The 17,177-nt window shown below is 45.1% G+C and overlaps 1 protein-coding gene across 1 annotated transcript in view; it reads right to left on the bottom strand.

Annotated features, from left to right (window-relative positions):
* Window positions 1-16,053, bottom strand: part of LOC6601706 — a 28,752-nt gene extending 12,699 nt beyond the window's left edge. The window contains exons 1-2 of the mRNA XM_026994116.1: window positions 16,023-16,053; window positions 14,473-14,819 (exon numbers count right to left, since the gene is read on the bottom strand). Of these exons, the coding sequence (XP_026849917.1) occupies window positions 14,473-14,819; window positions 16,023-16,053 (378 nt within the window). The remainder of the gene's footprint in view (window positions 1-14,472; window positions 14,820-16,022) is intronic.
* Between the last annotated feature and the right edge of the window lie 1,124 nt (window positions 16,054-17,177).

Raw genomic sequence — 17,177 nt, 5'->3', positions numbered from 1 at the left:
GACATGGTCATACATTATCGTATGCCACCCCCAAAAATCCCCCTAGAATATCAGCACCACTATATCCACAAACCATATCCTTATCCAAACACAGACACACACAGACGTTCGTGTCGGTCAATCATGGAAATGGTCACAAATACATATATATATGTCCATACATATACATATATTTGTGTTTTGTGTTTTATGTCTTATGTCTCCTACTGCTCCCCCATCGACTTGACTCCAAAGTGCGAATGTTTTTTGACTTTTTGGCACCAACAAAGACACCCAAAAAAAAAAAAGATGAATATCTATCTCTCTATTCTTGTGCTTGTGTGTGGTATTTATGTTTGTTCAGGCATCTTTATCTGGGCTTTTGACCGCAGCAAACGAGGGGAAAACTTTCCTTGAGCAGGCATTTTATTTTTAACAATTTTCTTGGAAACTGAAAAACATTTCAATGCTTAGCTGCTTTAAGCTTTTTGTCTTCGAAATTCATTTGAAATATATTTGAATTTCTGAAGATCCCAAATCGCTTGGGATCTGCCAGGACTCCAGTTAAAGCTTAAGTTTTCGTTTAAGAAACATTTAAACTTCTTTTAATCAGGTTTTTTTTTTTGCTGTGGCAAAACTGGAATTTCTTTGGCTTTTTCTTTGGCCTCTCCTTTTATTTTCTTTATGGGTTTTCTTCACATTTTTTGCGCGTACGAAATGCAGATGTAATTATTTTTAATGAGCGACTGCAAAATTACACATCAAACGCGCGGCAAGAGGGGCAAAGAAATGGGGCAAGGGAATGCCATATGCCGCATATACTCATACATCTTGTACAGTAGTACGAGTATATGGGCCGAAGTGTCTGTGGCAGGCACAAAGATGGAAACAGAAGGAAAAAAAAAAAAAACAAAAAAGGGAGAGGTAACCACAGGTGTGGACGAGGCGGAAATTTCCCAGTGAAAAATGTGCAAAAATCATCATGAGACCCCCAGAGGGCATCAAATCTTTCAATCTCTAAACCAAATATTGTAACATCATCAACCAAATGACTTCATTACGGGCCTCAAAATGAGATAAAAGCGTAAAGAAAGAGGAAAAACTTATTTCAGGTCAAGAAAAACACACACACATACAGACATGTGTGGGAATGATGTGAGCCTTAATTTGAGACTTGTGTTTTAATTAAAAAGGACAATATATTTGCATGACAGGCAGAGGCAGACGAAAGCCCAACAGCTGACAGCTGTGGCCCATAAAGCAGCAGCCAAGGACATCAGCGGCAGCAGGCCGGCAGGACGGCAGGACGGCAGGATTCACACAAACAGAAGAAAAGGCATTAAGGTGGTGGCCAGAGGCCAGATGGGGGGTACGGGTAGGGGTATAATGGCCACCACTGGGGTTATGGCCAAGAAAACAGTTTGAGGCTAAAAGTTGATTGCGAAATTTGATAGAAATTTTCTTGATTAGGTTTTCTGGCATCATTTAAAGGAACCGCTGCAAGGGCAAGGCCCAATTTAAAACTAGTTTTGTGGCATTTTCTTACAGAAACTTATCTAAAGATACTCCAATCTTCATGCCCCAACAAATATACCCCATTCAATGCCATCTTCCACCAAACAAACGACTGAATCACGTCAGAAATTTAATTGATGGATCGATAAAAAACAGATTTTCCATAAAAATGAGTTTCCATAAAAAAAAAGAAAAAGGCAAAAAATGGTTTAAAAAAAGCAAAAAAATAAAGTATAAAAAGTGGGAAGAAAATGGTAAAAATCCAGATAAAATACAATCAAAAAGGGAGAGGGCCAGACGACAGGGCCAGAAAATGAAATGAAACCAAAAGAAAAGGCCGTCGACATTGCGTAAGCGAAACGTGCGAAATGTTCAAGCGAGACGGGTGGAGAGAGAGAGAGAGAGGGGGGAAAGGAGAAAGCATATCACGATGAATCATGCAAGGCAGTTGGCGCCAAATGTCAAAAAAAAAAACAATGCAATCTCATGCCACAGCAACAGAATTATGATTTACAACAATTGTTGTGGGCGAGAGAGAGAGAGAGAGAGAACCGGCTATAGAGGGAGATCGAGAGAGTGAAGGAGTGAAGGAGAAGTCTCACAAGAGCCGGCAGGAATCGCTGTAATTACAATTGTGGAATATGGCCTGGTATCAAGTATCCGCCCAGCCATATTTCCCCTCATTTGTGAGCATGTAAGTGGCTGCCAGAAGGGGGTGCCAGAGCGGGACAGCTAGGTGTGCGTGTGTGAGAAAGAGACAAAAAGGGGTGCCCAAGAAGGCGACAGCTATCGCTCGAATATGTGATTTGTTGGCCCCATTTTCGTCGAGAAAGTTGCACCAGGAAAAGGAAATTTATTTGCGTGCCGCGCGGGCTTACAACAACAGAACAGAAGGCCGGCTTCAGGGGTCGAAGCTGTGGATACCCTTTACAGAAGAGCGGGGCAAAGGGGGGGGATTCGAATGAAAATCGGAGGTAAACATTTCCTGTAGAGAGGATGTGCACTGCTCGCACTCTGTCCCTCTCACTTGCTCTCAAAATCTATAAACTCTTTGAAAGGGTATCGGAAACCGTGAATCCCGTGAAAATGCGAAGCTTGGAAAACAATAAAGAAACTTTCGCCGGGGGATACCGACCCAACAGTAGGGACAAATGGAGAGAATGGGCTGCGAAAAGGAGAGGGCGCATAGAGAGAGAGAGAAAGGGCTAGGAAATGCGACAGAGAACAGGGAAGGAAGTCGGTGCTACTGGAGGTGGAGGCGAAATACTAAACAGTTGCAATTAGTGTAGAGTGTGTCTGTGGTAATACCGAGGCGAGAGAGCCTGGCTAAAAGGATTGGAGCTCTTCGTGTGGCCAAATTGATGGATGGTTGTGTGTGTGTGTGTGCGTATATGAGGTGGTTGGGGGTGGGGGGAAACATGTTCAGTGTGGCCCATAAATCAAATGAAAAGGTAAATCGAACTAATGAATAGTGGAAGGGCAGACCCAAACAATGACTGTTAAAGGAGCAACAGTTTCTGAAACTCCTGCAAGACTTTAATACCCCTCAATGATATATGATCCCTTTTGCCTCCGATGCCCTATTTGTCGATATTAAATCCTTCTAAATCCCATCCAGAAGTCCCATTCTCGACTTATAAAAGATTACCAACCAAAAAGGAACCCAAAAATACGATACATAAAACTGTTTTTGGATGACTGCTTCTGTATTTCTCTCTCTCTCTCTCTCTTTCTCTGACTGCCTTTTGCTCTATTTATTTAATATTTATTTCAATTTTATTTATTTATCACACACACACACGCACACACACAGAGAGAGAGCCAGGAAAAGGGGGAAATTCTAAGCCAAAACAAGGAACCACGCGCCAGAAAAAAAAAGACCAAAACCCCACATTTTGGGGTGGAGGGGGGGCAAAAACTTGCGCCACCCTCAAAACATTTTTGGGTGGAAAAGTGGTAGCTTGGCGGCATAGAAATTGGGTGGGCTGTGCAATGGGGTGCCAGATTGTTAGGGGAAATAGCCACGAACATACACCACCCCTTCTTCCACCCACATGGCACCCAAAAAGGTATTTCAAATGTGTTGCAAAGTGCTTAAAGTGCTGGCAAACTATTTGCACAGAATTTTTCACTCCTGCTGTTGTTTTCCGGTAGCCAACACACACACAAAGAAGATCGAAGAAAAGTTTTTTTCCTTGAGCAGAGTGATAATGTGGACAAAGTAGAGGCAACTGAGAATACAACACCGTACCGTCATACAACAAGTTGCAAAGCTTTTACACTAAACAACAAAGTTAAGCTGATATTTTGTCCCTGATCCCCCTCGCACCCGCTCTCTGCCCCACCTTGTGTCTTGCGGATGGGGAAAGTTTCATGGTGCTGGGCTGCAACAAAAGCAGCAGCCGCTGCTCCTTGGGATCCTGGGAAATGTTTTACAGCACGCACGTGCAATGCGGCGTATGAGCAATGCGAATTCTTGCTGTCCTTTACGGATTCTATGTAGGATTGCAAATGCATAAAAGATAAGTAGGGTAAAAGAAAGATGCAAGCGAATGAAATGATTTAAACACAAAGCGGATTATAATGAAGGGGACCAAGGAGGTAGAATAAAGAACGAGGGAGTAGTATGAGAAATCGGAGCAACGACAAAGCACTGCAATGAATCAGCGCAACGAGTAAGCCCTAAAGCGAGTGGCATTAACGAGAGAGAACCATAACGAATTGGAGTAACGAGAAAGAGAGAACTATAACGATTTGGAGTAACGAGAGAGAGAACTATAACGATTTGGAGCAACGAGAAGGCACTTTAAGATCTATAAAAACCTATAGGCCCGCGCGAAACTAGTATCGAATAACTATAGCCACGGGGAGCAATGATAGAGCAGTAAAAAAATATGCTTGTAACCAGAAAACACCAACAAATCGGAATAACGTAAAAATTGCTATCGAATCGGAGTAAAAATAAAAGCGAATGGGTATACCGAGAAAGCATAATAGCGAATTGGATTAACTAGAAGGAAATCTTACGAATCGGAGTAACGAAACCGCTCCACAACGAATCCAAATGACTCTCCAGCGAATCGCATAAACGAGAAAGCATTATAATAAAATGGAATAACGAGAAATAATTACTCGCATAACGAAAAAGAGAAAGAGAGAAAAGCGCAACGATTAAAAGCTCAGCTGGAACAAAAGAAAAGCATCAAAGAAAATCTCAGAATCTGAAACAGAAGAAAAGTGTTGAGGAAATTAAATAAATTTGCATTATCCAGCAGAGTGTAAATTTTCCTCAAGGCTTTTACATTCACAGAACATTGACTCTGCACCGCCACAGGATGCCACAGGATGTGGCACTTTAACCCGCTTGGACACACACACTCCACTCGACTCTACTCCACTCCAATCCAGAGATCCGTAGAGAGGCCATCAAGATTGATTTATGTAAATGATTGCCACACTTTGCGCCACATAATAAATAACCCCGAGGCCCGAAGCCAGAAAGGAAACTAATCAGAAAACTAAAAGACAACAAAAGTGATAAAAACCAGAAGCAGGAAAACCAAAGACGGAACAAAACAGCAAAAAAAAAAGAGGCAGCCATAGCAAAAGGAAACTTCAACGTAATGCAGCACTTGGCTTTTGCCCCTCCTGAAAGACCTGAAAGACTGACGGAATGACAGACTGACGTTGGAAATTTTTGCATGCCACTTAAGCCATTCGCTTACCCATAGAACAAAAAGAAATAACGATGGAGATGAGCCAGAGACAGGCACAGCGAGAGAGAGATAGAGAGAGAGCCATAGAGAGGAATAGAAGCAGGAGCACCAGGAGACACAATGATATATGGCTGATTCGCGTGCCTTCTTGGCACAAGAGGAAGTTTCCTTTTACAGTCCGCTAAGGGCAATTCAATATGCATACATCACAGGCAAAGACATGAGTACAGTACTCCCAGAGCCACCCATTCAAAGTTGTTACATGGCAAATACCCGCTGTAGTACGCATCGAGTCTGACAAATGGCACTGCTCGGGAGACCCCCGGGCGGGCATTGTAATGGGGACCGCAATACTCTGATCTGCTTAAAGATCTCACGTTTCGATTGTGAATTTAGTTGGCTTGTACTTCATAGAAGGTATCAATGATGGGTTGTTAATCTATACTCAATTCGTTATATCGCTTTCTCGTTATACCAATTCGTTATAGTTCTTTTTCTATTCTCTCGCTATCCCAATTCGTTGTAGTTTTTCCTTGCTATAACGATTCGTTACAGTTCTTATTCGTTACTTGATTGGTTTCCTGTTCACTCGCTACCTTTACTTACTTCTCCTTCTATTTCCTAAAATCTTAGACCTCCCATCCTCCGAGTGAAACCCCAACTTCTCTTTCATGTTCTTCCACCAGTTCTTCTTCAATGGAAGATGGGTTGTTAATCTATACTCAATTCGTCATATCGCTTTCTCGTTATACCAATTCGTTATAGTTCTTTTGCTGTTCTCTCGCTATCCCAATTCGTTGTAGTTTTTCCTTGCTATAACGATTCGTTACCGTTTTTATTCGTTACTTGACTGGTTTCCTGTTCACTCGCTACCTTTACTTACTTCTCCTTCTATTGCGTAAAATCTTAAATCTCCATTCCTCCGAGTGAAACCCCGACTTCTCTTTCCTGTTCTTCCACTCCAATCACTTTGTGCGGCTATCCTTCTTTTTCTGCACTTCTTTCGCCCTACTAAAACAAGTGTAATCGTAGTTAAATCTTGCATTTGGTATTCCAGTTCAGAGAGCAATTCAACCACTCGAATCAGTTAATTTTTGGAGAGCAGAGGAGCACAGCAGAGAACATAACCACTCCATCGGAGCAGGACCAGGGCCAGGGCCAGGACCAGGGACTGGCAGCAGTTGACACTTGGCTTCAATAGAAGTTGCTCGTTCGCCCGAGAGCCGAGGAAGCGAGCAAATTAAAAACGCTGCCAACTAATGGTCCGAATGCACCGAAAACTCATTCGAGCACAAGGGGGGCCGCTACGCCGCTCTCAGCACTCTCGGAACTCTCAGCACTGTTGCACCCTTAACTTTAATGGTTGTGCAGGGCGGAAAACTTTGAAATGAAAATTGCATAACTCCCAAGCTGCTCATAAGCCCAGCCGCCCCACTCGGACCCATGTGCAGTCCATGCTGGGGCGCGGGGAATCACTCCAAAAAGTGGGCACTGGCACACACTTGACGCATATGAAAGTTGCATGTGGAGCCCTCGCATGGGGTGCCTCGTAATTCCAGGGATATCACGATATAGTTGCATACGATACATGCATGTTCATATATTCTGTAGTGATGTATACATTTGTATTTACAGCTTTTGATCTTTCAGGTTTTTGCATTTGTTTTTTTTTTTTGGCATTTTGTTTGGCTAACAGATTTGGTATTTCGATATTTGTTCGCTGGCCATTCGTGGTGTTTCCATTGTAAAAATCATGTCTACTATGTGAAAATATTCATTTAAGAGGCTTAGCCGGATTTATGGTATACGTGAAGGACCTCTAAAAGGGGGCTTAAAATGTTCGGAGGAGTTTTAGAATGTTAGTTGAAAAAGTATTAAAAGGATTTGAAATGCCATGGAACATGAGAGATTTTTGAATTTTTGAGAACTATAGAATGTTTTGTAGTTACTAAAAAGTTCTATAGAGTTTTAGACCCATAGATCACTGTTCTAGAGCTCTTTTTTCTATATAACTAAGACTCTTAACTCTTCTGTCCAATACTAGTTCTTATGATTGCTTTGCTCTGACATCGCATCTCATCTCAAGCACAAGACTCTGAAAATTGGCCACATTTAGGTAAAGTTTCCTCTCTATCTGCCACATTAATATATCTTTCGTACCACTTGAACATTTACCTGCTTTTGGCATGCAAATATCTCGCTCCCCTCGCTCAAAATCGGAGCCACTCGAGTCTTAAATTGCTTTCAAAACTAAAGCACACGTGCAGCTGGAGCTACCGACTAAATATAGATATGCTGGGAGGCAAGAAATTGTAATTCCGAGTACTAAAAATAAATGAGGGAGCCAGAGAGTTACAAAGTTCCAGAGTTCCAGGAGCAAAGCCCCGCTATCATGATTGATTTGACCGAATTAAGGCTAATTGCATGAAAAATATGAGGTGCACACTGGGGTTGAAGCTCAATTAAGGCTAAAACATGCATACACACACACATACACTTGGCCACGTTAGTAGACGGCGCCACAATCATGGACACGGACACGGGCACGGCTACTGCGGACATGGACGTGGGACATGGGACATGGACTCCGGCACGGACACGGACACGGACACTCAACCCTGGCCTCGCTCTGGAACTTGGATGTTGGCGCCAACATTTTGCGTTTGGCGCAGACATTAAAATGCTTCAAATATCGATCTGTTACAAAAGGGCCCCAAAAAATATACTATAAGCCCGCAACCAGGCGCAGGCCAGCAACAGTCTGCCACTTAAATGGCCAGCAAGAGCAAGAGCAAGACAGAGAAAGAGAGAGAGAGCACAGGAGAGCCGAGAAGCTGCCCCATGAAGCGAGTAATTTGGGGGATGTTGCGAGATTTGTTTAGCTTCTGCCGGGTGTATTTTTATAGCCCGGCCAGTATCTAATATTTCAGCAATTAGGAATGTAAAGTGGGCTAGAAAGACATTTAAGTAGAAGATTTGTGGCTAAAATTGTGGCGAATGATTTGCCTTTAAAGAGGTATTGGATTGCAGGAAGGTAGGAAATGTTATACTAGCAATAAGACTGGATTTTTCGGAACCCTTAAGAGGTCTTTATTGTAGCTACCTCTTTGATCGATTCTAATGTTATTTTATTTGAAGCTAAAGATATCCATCTATACATATACTTCTGTCAATATGTGTTCATATCTTTTCCTATCCATCCTTTTCTTCCCATTCTTCCATCTGCCTACTCGTTTCTATCTACTAGTCCTTTATCCTCCATCAATATTTCTATATTTCAATCCTACTACGACTACGACTACGACTATTAGGTATTCAGATATGAACTTTCCATCAATCTGCTTATCCTCTCAGACCTTTGTGGGTTTCTCTCTACCATCTACCATTTCTTTGCCTGTGTAGACATTTATTGCCCGAAAAGTTTGGTCTACTCTATGCCCACCGCCACATCCTCTCATATCCTCCCTGGGGCTGGTATCCTTGGCTATTTAGTGTGTGTCTATGGCTTCCGTTTCTCTCTCGCCCTCTCTCTCTCTATTTCATCTTTTTTGCACCTGTGTGTGTGTGTTTTTTTGGGTAATTTCTGTAGACCGCTTAAGGGCCATCTTTTTTTTTTTTTGAACATTTAGGTTTTTATTTTGGAAAAAAGTGGAACGGTAGGGGAAAGAGCAAAAGGATTCCCTATCATGGGCTTGGGCTCTGATTTTTCCCGCACTGTTATTGCTGTAATATGAAACAATCTTTTTTCCTGTGCCGGGTTCTCTCTCTTTTTTTCCAACTGTTTCAGTTTGAGTTTTGTGTACTCTCCACTCCACTCCTCTCCTCTGCACCTTTTTCCTCACTTTTTCGTCGTTTTTTATCTGTTTTTGGGGTTTATTCTCGTTCTACGTGCATTTTGGCCGCATATTTTCCGGCTGCGTTGCCTGTCATTGCTTTGGTTCATTTCACATGCACCCATTTCTCCATTGTTTGTGCAGGGGAAAATTAAAAAAAACGAGCACGCAAACCCGTGCTCGCGGTGGAAAATGTGTTCGCGGACGGAATGGACAGAGCGGAGTCTCCGCGGCCACCAATGGAATGGAATGCAAATTGTTCAGTCCGTTCTTGTTGTTCAACATTGCATGCGTCGTGCCCGAGAGATATCGTTATAGTTATGGTATTTACGCGGGGGATTTATAGAATGCCAATCCCCATACCCATCCCCCCACCCCCGGCTCCGCCACTCGATGCCTGATGATTGAATGCCGGATTTTCGCCCTCATCCTTTGAATTTTTTTCCAGGGATCAACTGGGTTTCGAAAGTAGAGAAATTACATGGGTTTATAGAAATTTAAATTGAAATTTTTATCAAAATAATTAATGGAAACCGGATACGTGATACGTGATACGATATGCGGGCGTATATAAATAAAATAAAGATACAATTAAAAAGGATTCTTGGATTTTTTTTTAAATTTAAAAATCGTATTATTCCAGGTAGCCTTAAAGCCCGACTTATGTGCCTGTTACCAAAGTAACAAAATCCCTGGCATCCCGAAACATTCCGTAAGCAACAATTAACTTTCTCTCCTTGCCAAATAATCCCTTGCTTTCTACTCTGCTTCCTCTTTCGCTCAGACACCAGAGGCTCTTTAACCATTTGATAATTTAATTATTGCAGAATTTGATATGATTTGAATCCGGCTTATTGTCGGTTAAATCAGAGACAGAACAGATTGTGTGTTTGGAAGCCAAAAAGCAATTCCATCAGTGGCCGAAAGGACGTAAGCCGCTGAGCACTGGCTGAGTGCTTAGGGGGCATGCTACATTAGGCAAATATGTAAATAACTTTTAAGGAATTAAGCCCACGCACACGCAGACGAGACCCAAGGAGAGGGGGGGAGCAGGGCATAGACGTTTCTTGGGATCCTGTTCCTTTCCTGCTTATCAGCTGATGAACAAGGCCTACAATGCAATCACTTATACGCCATGTTGCACCACCGTTGGCCTGTGTCTGGGTCTGTTCCGACTACAAAATGGAACATGCAACAGGGGGAATGGCTAAACGGAAATGAATACGCCATGGCTCTGCACTGAGCGAAGATTCACAAGGCAGGAGATTAGTACGAGATCCTTTTGCTGACTGAACATGAACAGAGGCATGTTGCCCCCCTCTCGAGGAAGATTTCAGGGTGGAATAGGAGTCGAACCAGGGGCCCCCTTGAGGAATGGGATACCACTCAATATTCCTCTGTTTATAATATCTCTCCCTTATAATCTTTCATTTCTCTCAGTGTTTTCCAGGTGGAAAACATTAATTACACACACACATGTTTGCCCTGGGAGGCGCCAGAGGAACAGATGAGAGCAGGACTGGAGCAGACAGGTGTGGGGCAGGGCAGGGCAGGGCAGAGGACACCAGAACAGGAGCAGGACATGGCAGAACAGGAGCGGAACATAAGGCAGACCAGAAGGCAAACCGCAAACGCGTCATTACCAAACGGGTACTTCCCCCCTGTTTCACAGGCGGATTGCCAGCAGAGGAGGGATGCCAGAGTAAATAATGGGGGGGGGGGGGTGGGCATGCCACAGGGCAGTGAAAAAAGGGGAATTGGGAATCATTTCATTGCCTGCCACATGAACTGTGTGGGCCCCGACGTGGCGGCTCTTCACTGCATTTTATCTGCTCCAATTGCAGCGCAGTGGGAGGCAGACAGAGGGGGGGGGGGGGGGGGGGGGGGGGGGGAGACAGAGACACAGGCAGAGGCACCGGCACAGGCACAGCCAGAGCGAGAGCCCTGAGCATATTTACTGTTACTCCGGCATTCAATGCAAGTGGGAATTACAAAAGGAGGGCGTGGCATGGCGTGGCGTAGCGACGTTGCTGTTGTTTTTCCGTTTTGCTCCTGGAAGTGCCTGCCGCCTGGAAGGCGATTTTAAATATTCGCACCCGCATGGCCACAGAAAGGAATCCAGTGAGTGTGTGTGGGAGAAAGCAGAATGAAACGAAAGCTTATACGAAAACATCAGTAATATGCCCTCTTCGAATACCCCTTGCACAGAGAGGGTATGATGATTTTTAGCAGGTGTTTGGCACTTACATAGAATAAAGAGCGGTTCCTCAACTTGGATCTGTCTGTAAGCTGCAGATACGCTTTAGTCAGTGTTACATCGATCTAAGGAAAATAACTATACAAAAAAAACAAGGGATTTTATGGAAAACTTAACTTTTTCTCAGGATGAATGCTATTAAACTTTGCAGACTGCAGTTTCAGATGTTTATCGAGAGCTCTATGAAATTTGATCCAAATTGGGTGAATTTTTTCCATGGAAAATAAAGAAAATATGTAAACCCAATCTTATGACTGCTCGGGTGAGAGCGGAGATCTATGTACCAACCCATTAACAAGTGTTAATAATTGCACACAAAATTGTACCTCAGACCTCATTGTTAGATCATATACAAGGCTGTGGATTAAAGAATAAGTTTTGGTTCGAATTTGTCTATATCAAAGGGTATCAAACCCTTCGTGACCCAAAAGATGGCATATTTTTCCACCCCATCCTGTTGTGCAACGTCTGGTGATGCTCTTCTGCCGCCTCTTCTTCAATCATCCTCTTCTGCGCCTCCGCCTTTCTTCCACCATCATCAATTTTGCCTGCGATTTCCCTGCCCGTACCGCCCGCCCACCGCCTGCTCGCTCCTGTTTCAGTAAGAATGGTAAACAATAATAGCAGACAACAATGAAGGACGATGGCCCAGAGGAGGATTACAGGACACTCACACACGGAGGGAGAGCGACAGAGCAAGAGCGACAGAGGCAGAACGAGGAGAGAGGAGAGGGGGGAAAGAGAGGAAAAGCTAAAAGCTGAAGCATCGGACGAGTATGCGACTAAGTGTTTTGCAACGGAAATGCCGAGCTATCATGCAAAAAGCCACTGTCAGATTAACGAACCATGGCCAAAACAGACAGCAAGGTAGAGAGAGACAGAGAGAGAGACAGAGAGAGAGAGAGAGAGAAGAACGGAAGGCACAGAGAAGAGGACAACAACGTGGCTGTTGCCAGAAGGTAAATGGCATCAGGAGAGATCCGCCAGTCAGCGCACGTGACGCAGCGACAGTCCATGACCAAGTGCTGATTTTTTATCAGAGCCAAGAATGCGGCAGGGCCAGGGCGGTGGAGACACAAACAAAAATTGTTGGAACAAAATGCACGAAAACTGGCAAAAAGGTTATTGACATTGTTGTTGCTTTTCCGGCCAGCTGTCACTCTGTTTTTCTGTCATTGAGAGCCGACTTTTCGGATGGGGCAAATATTGGCTGAAAATCGAACAAACAAAACAAAAAAAAGAATGGGCATTAAAATCGATGCCAAATTACTTTAAAATTGCAACAAAATATCATTTGGCAGGTCGAAAAATCCAAATAATTCCATGTATGACACTTCAATGTCGCCATTTTGAGCGGATATTGAATCGAAACCCTAAATACGAGTATCTATAAGCATTTCGAGTATATCATGTATCCGAGTAGCCTTTTGCACTCGTCTATCCCCGAAAACCCTTCAAGAGCCAACACACACACACACATCACTCAGGCACAGACACAGACACAGCCCGAAACCGCTTGAAGAGTATTGCATACTTGGAGGCGCCTCCTTCAGAATATACTTGCAACAAAATGCTGCACAGAGAGTGGGGGCGCAAAACAAAAGCAAAGTCAAGCGTAACGTAACAGAAAACTGCGCAACTTGTGAAGAGGTGGAAATGCTTTTTAAGTATTAATTTGCGCAAACACTCGACGCAACAGAAAAGCAACAAAGAAAAAAAAACGAGAAATAAGAGAAAACAAAAAAATCACAAAAGAGGGCGAAAAAAACAAGTTAATAAAGCGGCACTGCAAGTGGCCACCCATCCCCACCCTCGCCCCCGCCTCGACCAAGCACAACCGCTTTTCTGCTGGCCGCCTGCTGGTCGGGTGGGACACTCTCCTCCTTTGGCCAATGCCTCACTAATTGTTCGGAACATGGCCCAAACACCTAGGACACCCGCAGGACACCTACGTTAAAAGGTTTCCCCCCCCCCCCCCCACGTACCCCTCTTGCCAGCCCTCCGCGAGCAGAACGCTCTTTTCCTCCTGCGTTTCATTGCATTTTCCACAGTCCTTCTGTCATCGTTTCTGCCAGTCCTTCGCTCATAGTTTGTCCCCCACACAATCCACCCTTCCCCCACACTCTTTGGGTGGCTCTCTCAAGTGCATTTTAGCTGTTTTGCGTTAATTGAAAACTTTTTTGCCAAGCAGATATTCAGTATTTTTCACAGCATGGCAAAAACAAACTGAATTGGAAAAGTTTTCTAGTTTTCCACACTACCAAAACGAAGAGGACAGAGAGAGAGGGAGAGAGAGAAAGTTGTCCTAAGTAGAAGTGCAACTCCAGAGTTTTGTAACGCTTTGCCGCTTTTCATTTGCTTAGACTTTCCCCTCAGCTTAAAGTCTGCACCCGAAAACCCAAGACCCCGCCCCCCCCCCCCTTAACGTCGTCTCGAGTTTGTTTGTGTTTCCTCTCAGAACTTGGTGGCCAATTAGTGGGCAGGAGGGGTATGGGGTGGAAACTATAGATGCGGCTTTAACTGGCGAAAGGCAGATGGTACGCCGGTACTTCTGGCTAAATCGGAAATCCACTTTAAGCTCTTTTCGGGGGTTGCTTTCGAGCGAAATTGTCAAAGAATGAGCTCAGGTCCAAGGTGTTTTTTTGTTTGGAGAAACACGAAATCCCTGATGGCCATTACGCAGCCCCAAAGACACCACAGGAAGTCCAGGAATTGATATAAACTCGCCTCAAGCTTGTAGAGTATAGGGAAAATATTTGTTTGCTTTGTTTCGGGGGAAATACCAAGAAGAATAGAGCACTCTGTATGGTCTAAAACCCCTTGGATTGGAATAGAGAGCCACTCTGGGCTTCAGCTTCGTGTATCTTAAGTTTTCTAGCAATCTGGAACAGCAAGTAATTCTTTTTGAATGGCACTGTCAAAGGAATCCATCCAAAATCGTGAGTCTTGTTGAAGTTTAAGCCTTCCTGGTCATGCCTTAAGCTCTCCTTGGAATTCCGATTGCCTTTACGCGTACATATATTCAAATTAGATAGATATTTCTATGGAATATAGTTGAGGGCAGCCTGGAGGTGCCTCTGCTAAAGTGTGGCCCTGGATTGCTTGGTCCCCTCAATTTTGTGTATTAAATGTTAATCTTAAATCTGAAATATTGATTGGATATGCTACTCACGATTTCCCTCTGCAGCTTGGCAATGTTGAAGTTGGCCTGGGCCAGCCGCACGCTCAGCGTGGCCACATCGCTCGTCAGCTGGGCCCGTTCGCTGGCGTTCCTGTCGACCAGCTTCAGCATCTTGTCCTCGAGACTCTGATTGACCTTCTGGACGCGCTTGTGCGACTCGTAGAGGCGATCGTACTTGTCCTGCCACGCTATCACGCTGTCCTCGAGCTCCACCTGGCGTTCCGTCTCGCGCAGGCACGCGGATTCCAGGGCGTAAAGCTGTGACTGTTTCTCGATTAATGCCTGTTGCAGTTGTTCAATTTCCTGCGCGGCTGTTGTGGGTGAGCCGGATAATGCCACTGCCGTGGCGGTGACGGTGACGGTGGCGGTGGCGGTGATGGGAGGCGTGGATGCCACCACCGATGATGCTGTGGATGCTTCTGCTGCTGCTGCTGCTGTTGCTGTTGCCGCTGTGGCAGCCTGCAGAGAAAGAGGCACACACAAAATGAAATTATGAGCAGAAAATATTTTGTAATTAATTTTACTTCCGTCCGACGAGTGGCTGGCGTTGAGTGGGGTTCTGTGTGGCACTTTTGTGTGGGTGCGTTCCACGCATATACCAGATGGTCGGACGGACGATGGACAGACGACTGGACGACTGGACGACTCGACGACGCAAAGTGTCACACAGTTTCGGCTCTGGCTCTGGCTGTGGCTGGGCTGCTGCAAAAACGCTACTGAAAGCACGCCCTGCCCGAGGGGAGCATCAGCATTGTACGTGTATTACAAGCGGATGGATCTCTTTCTGTCCCTCTCTCTCTCCTGCTCTTTCCTCCTGTGCTCTGCCATCCATCGGTTTTTCGTTTGGGGTTTTATTTTAAATAACATTTCAAAAAGCTTCGAGCTCTGGGAGCGTTGCGGCGAGCGGCGAGCGGCGAGCGGCGTGGAGCTCGGAGCATTTCATGTCATAAAAATGCACGTCATGCCCATAAATTTGTGGGCCCTAGCGGGGGAGTGGGCAGTGGGGGGAGAGGCAATACGTGTACTGTGTGTCCAACCCGTACACAGCAGCATCTGCCGGCAGATAAGACAATGCGTTCCGCCAGAGCGAAGCGTGCAATGCCCTAACATGTTCATTGGGAGATAGGCATGGATTGGAGAGCCACATGTAGAAGGGGCTGTGCCTGTTCGATACTCCCTGCAGTTGTCGGGGTAGCGTGCATTGGGATGGGATCTGGGGCTAGCTTTCTGTCAGCAACTGATAAGCGGCGGCTGTAAACGCTGTACACGCCGAAGAGACAGCCCAAGCAGAGCCATATGGAGCGCCAGAGAGAGAGATAGATCACCGAGGGGCCATATAGAGCGGCAGAGGGCGAGAGATTAGAGCCAAAGAGAGCTGGCATCGCAGAGAGGGAGAGCTTCAAAGTCATTCTTATCAATGCCCCAAAGCGAGACTAAAACTATTTTTGATGCTTCGAAACTACGCTAGATTTCATTAAAGTTCGAAGCAAACAAACAAATCTCTCATCCTGCCAAGGCTCGAAAGCCTTGTCATCCGATACGCAGCTCCAGCTGCAGCCTCAGGTCATCCATAATGGTCTGAGCTCCGGAGCTATCAATATCAATACTCATCCATCTCCGGGGTCCGGAGTCCGGAGTCCGGACACACCGGATCTGGCAGAACTTCCTTGGGAGCCAAGAATCCTTGCCACAGCCGCAGGCGGGACGGGACGGGACGTCTGGCGAGACGCAGATGTCGTGGCTCAAAATCAAAGTGCAAACTACATTCTCAAACAACTAATTGGATTAACTTGGCTAAAAAAGACGGGGGGACGGGGGACGGGGGACAGAGTGCAAGCCAGAATGTCGCCAGTGTGGAAACTTTATCTTTGGTTACTCCGTCAACTCCCAACCCCCAGCACCTCCCCCCCTCCTCCGCGCATCGCATATGAGCTTTCCTTTCGTCACATGCTCCCCCCCCCCCCCTCTCAGGCTGCTCCTCAAACCTAAAAACTGCAAAATGTACAGAAAATTTAATTAAAAAAGGATTTTCGGGCTGGAAAGTTACTTGGCTTCTTCGCTGACTTGGCCTCTTTCGAGGCGGCTCTTCCTTCTTTTCTTTTTTATTTTGCTGGGCTTTAACGGGTTCGTCTTTTCCACAAAGAAAATCATTTTTCTTCTCCCACGCACACAAACACACACACACACACACATATCTCTATCGCTCTCTCTTTCTGTCTGCTTTTCTTTGGCATTTTGTGCTAACGCATAAGAAAATTCAATTTATAGTTTGTTTGAGTGTAAGTGTGTGTGTGTGTGTGGGGGGGGGGGGGGGGAGGGGCGTGGCAAATTGCCAAAGACAGACAATGCTATTAATTAATTTAGAAACCATTTTCCGAGCGGAAGAAGGCGGCAACAATTAAAACGGAACCAGTTAAAGTGTCCATGGCAGAGGGGGGCGGGCGGGGGGTACGGGGGTCCGAGAGTCCTGCCGCTGGTGGTGTGGCCTTCCAAAAGTTTGCCCCCAGAGTTTATGTCTATGATATGTGGGAAAATGTTTGGGGGAAAACATGCTGTGCCATTTTTGGAAAGTTATGTATTTTCCCTGCTTTCCCCTCTGGCCCCTCCATCCCCTCTAGCCGTATGATTTGTTTTTGATTTTGGTTTTCGTTTCGGTTTTGGGTTATTAAAACCATTTTCGTGTGTGGCCTGCCTCA

The sequence above is a fragment of the Drosophila persimilis genome, unplaced genomic scaffold (genome assembly GCF_003286085.1).
Source record: "Drosophila persimilis strain 14011-0111.01,24,50 unplaced genomic scaffold, DperRS2 tig00001261-arrow-arrow-pilon, whole genome shotgun sequence".
Lineage (NCBI taxonomy): Eukaryota > Metazoa > Arthropoda > Insecta > Diptera > Drosophilidae > Drosophila > Drosophila persimilis.
This window is presented reverse-complemented; position numbering and strand designations above follow the sequence as displayed.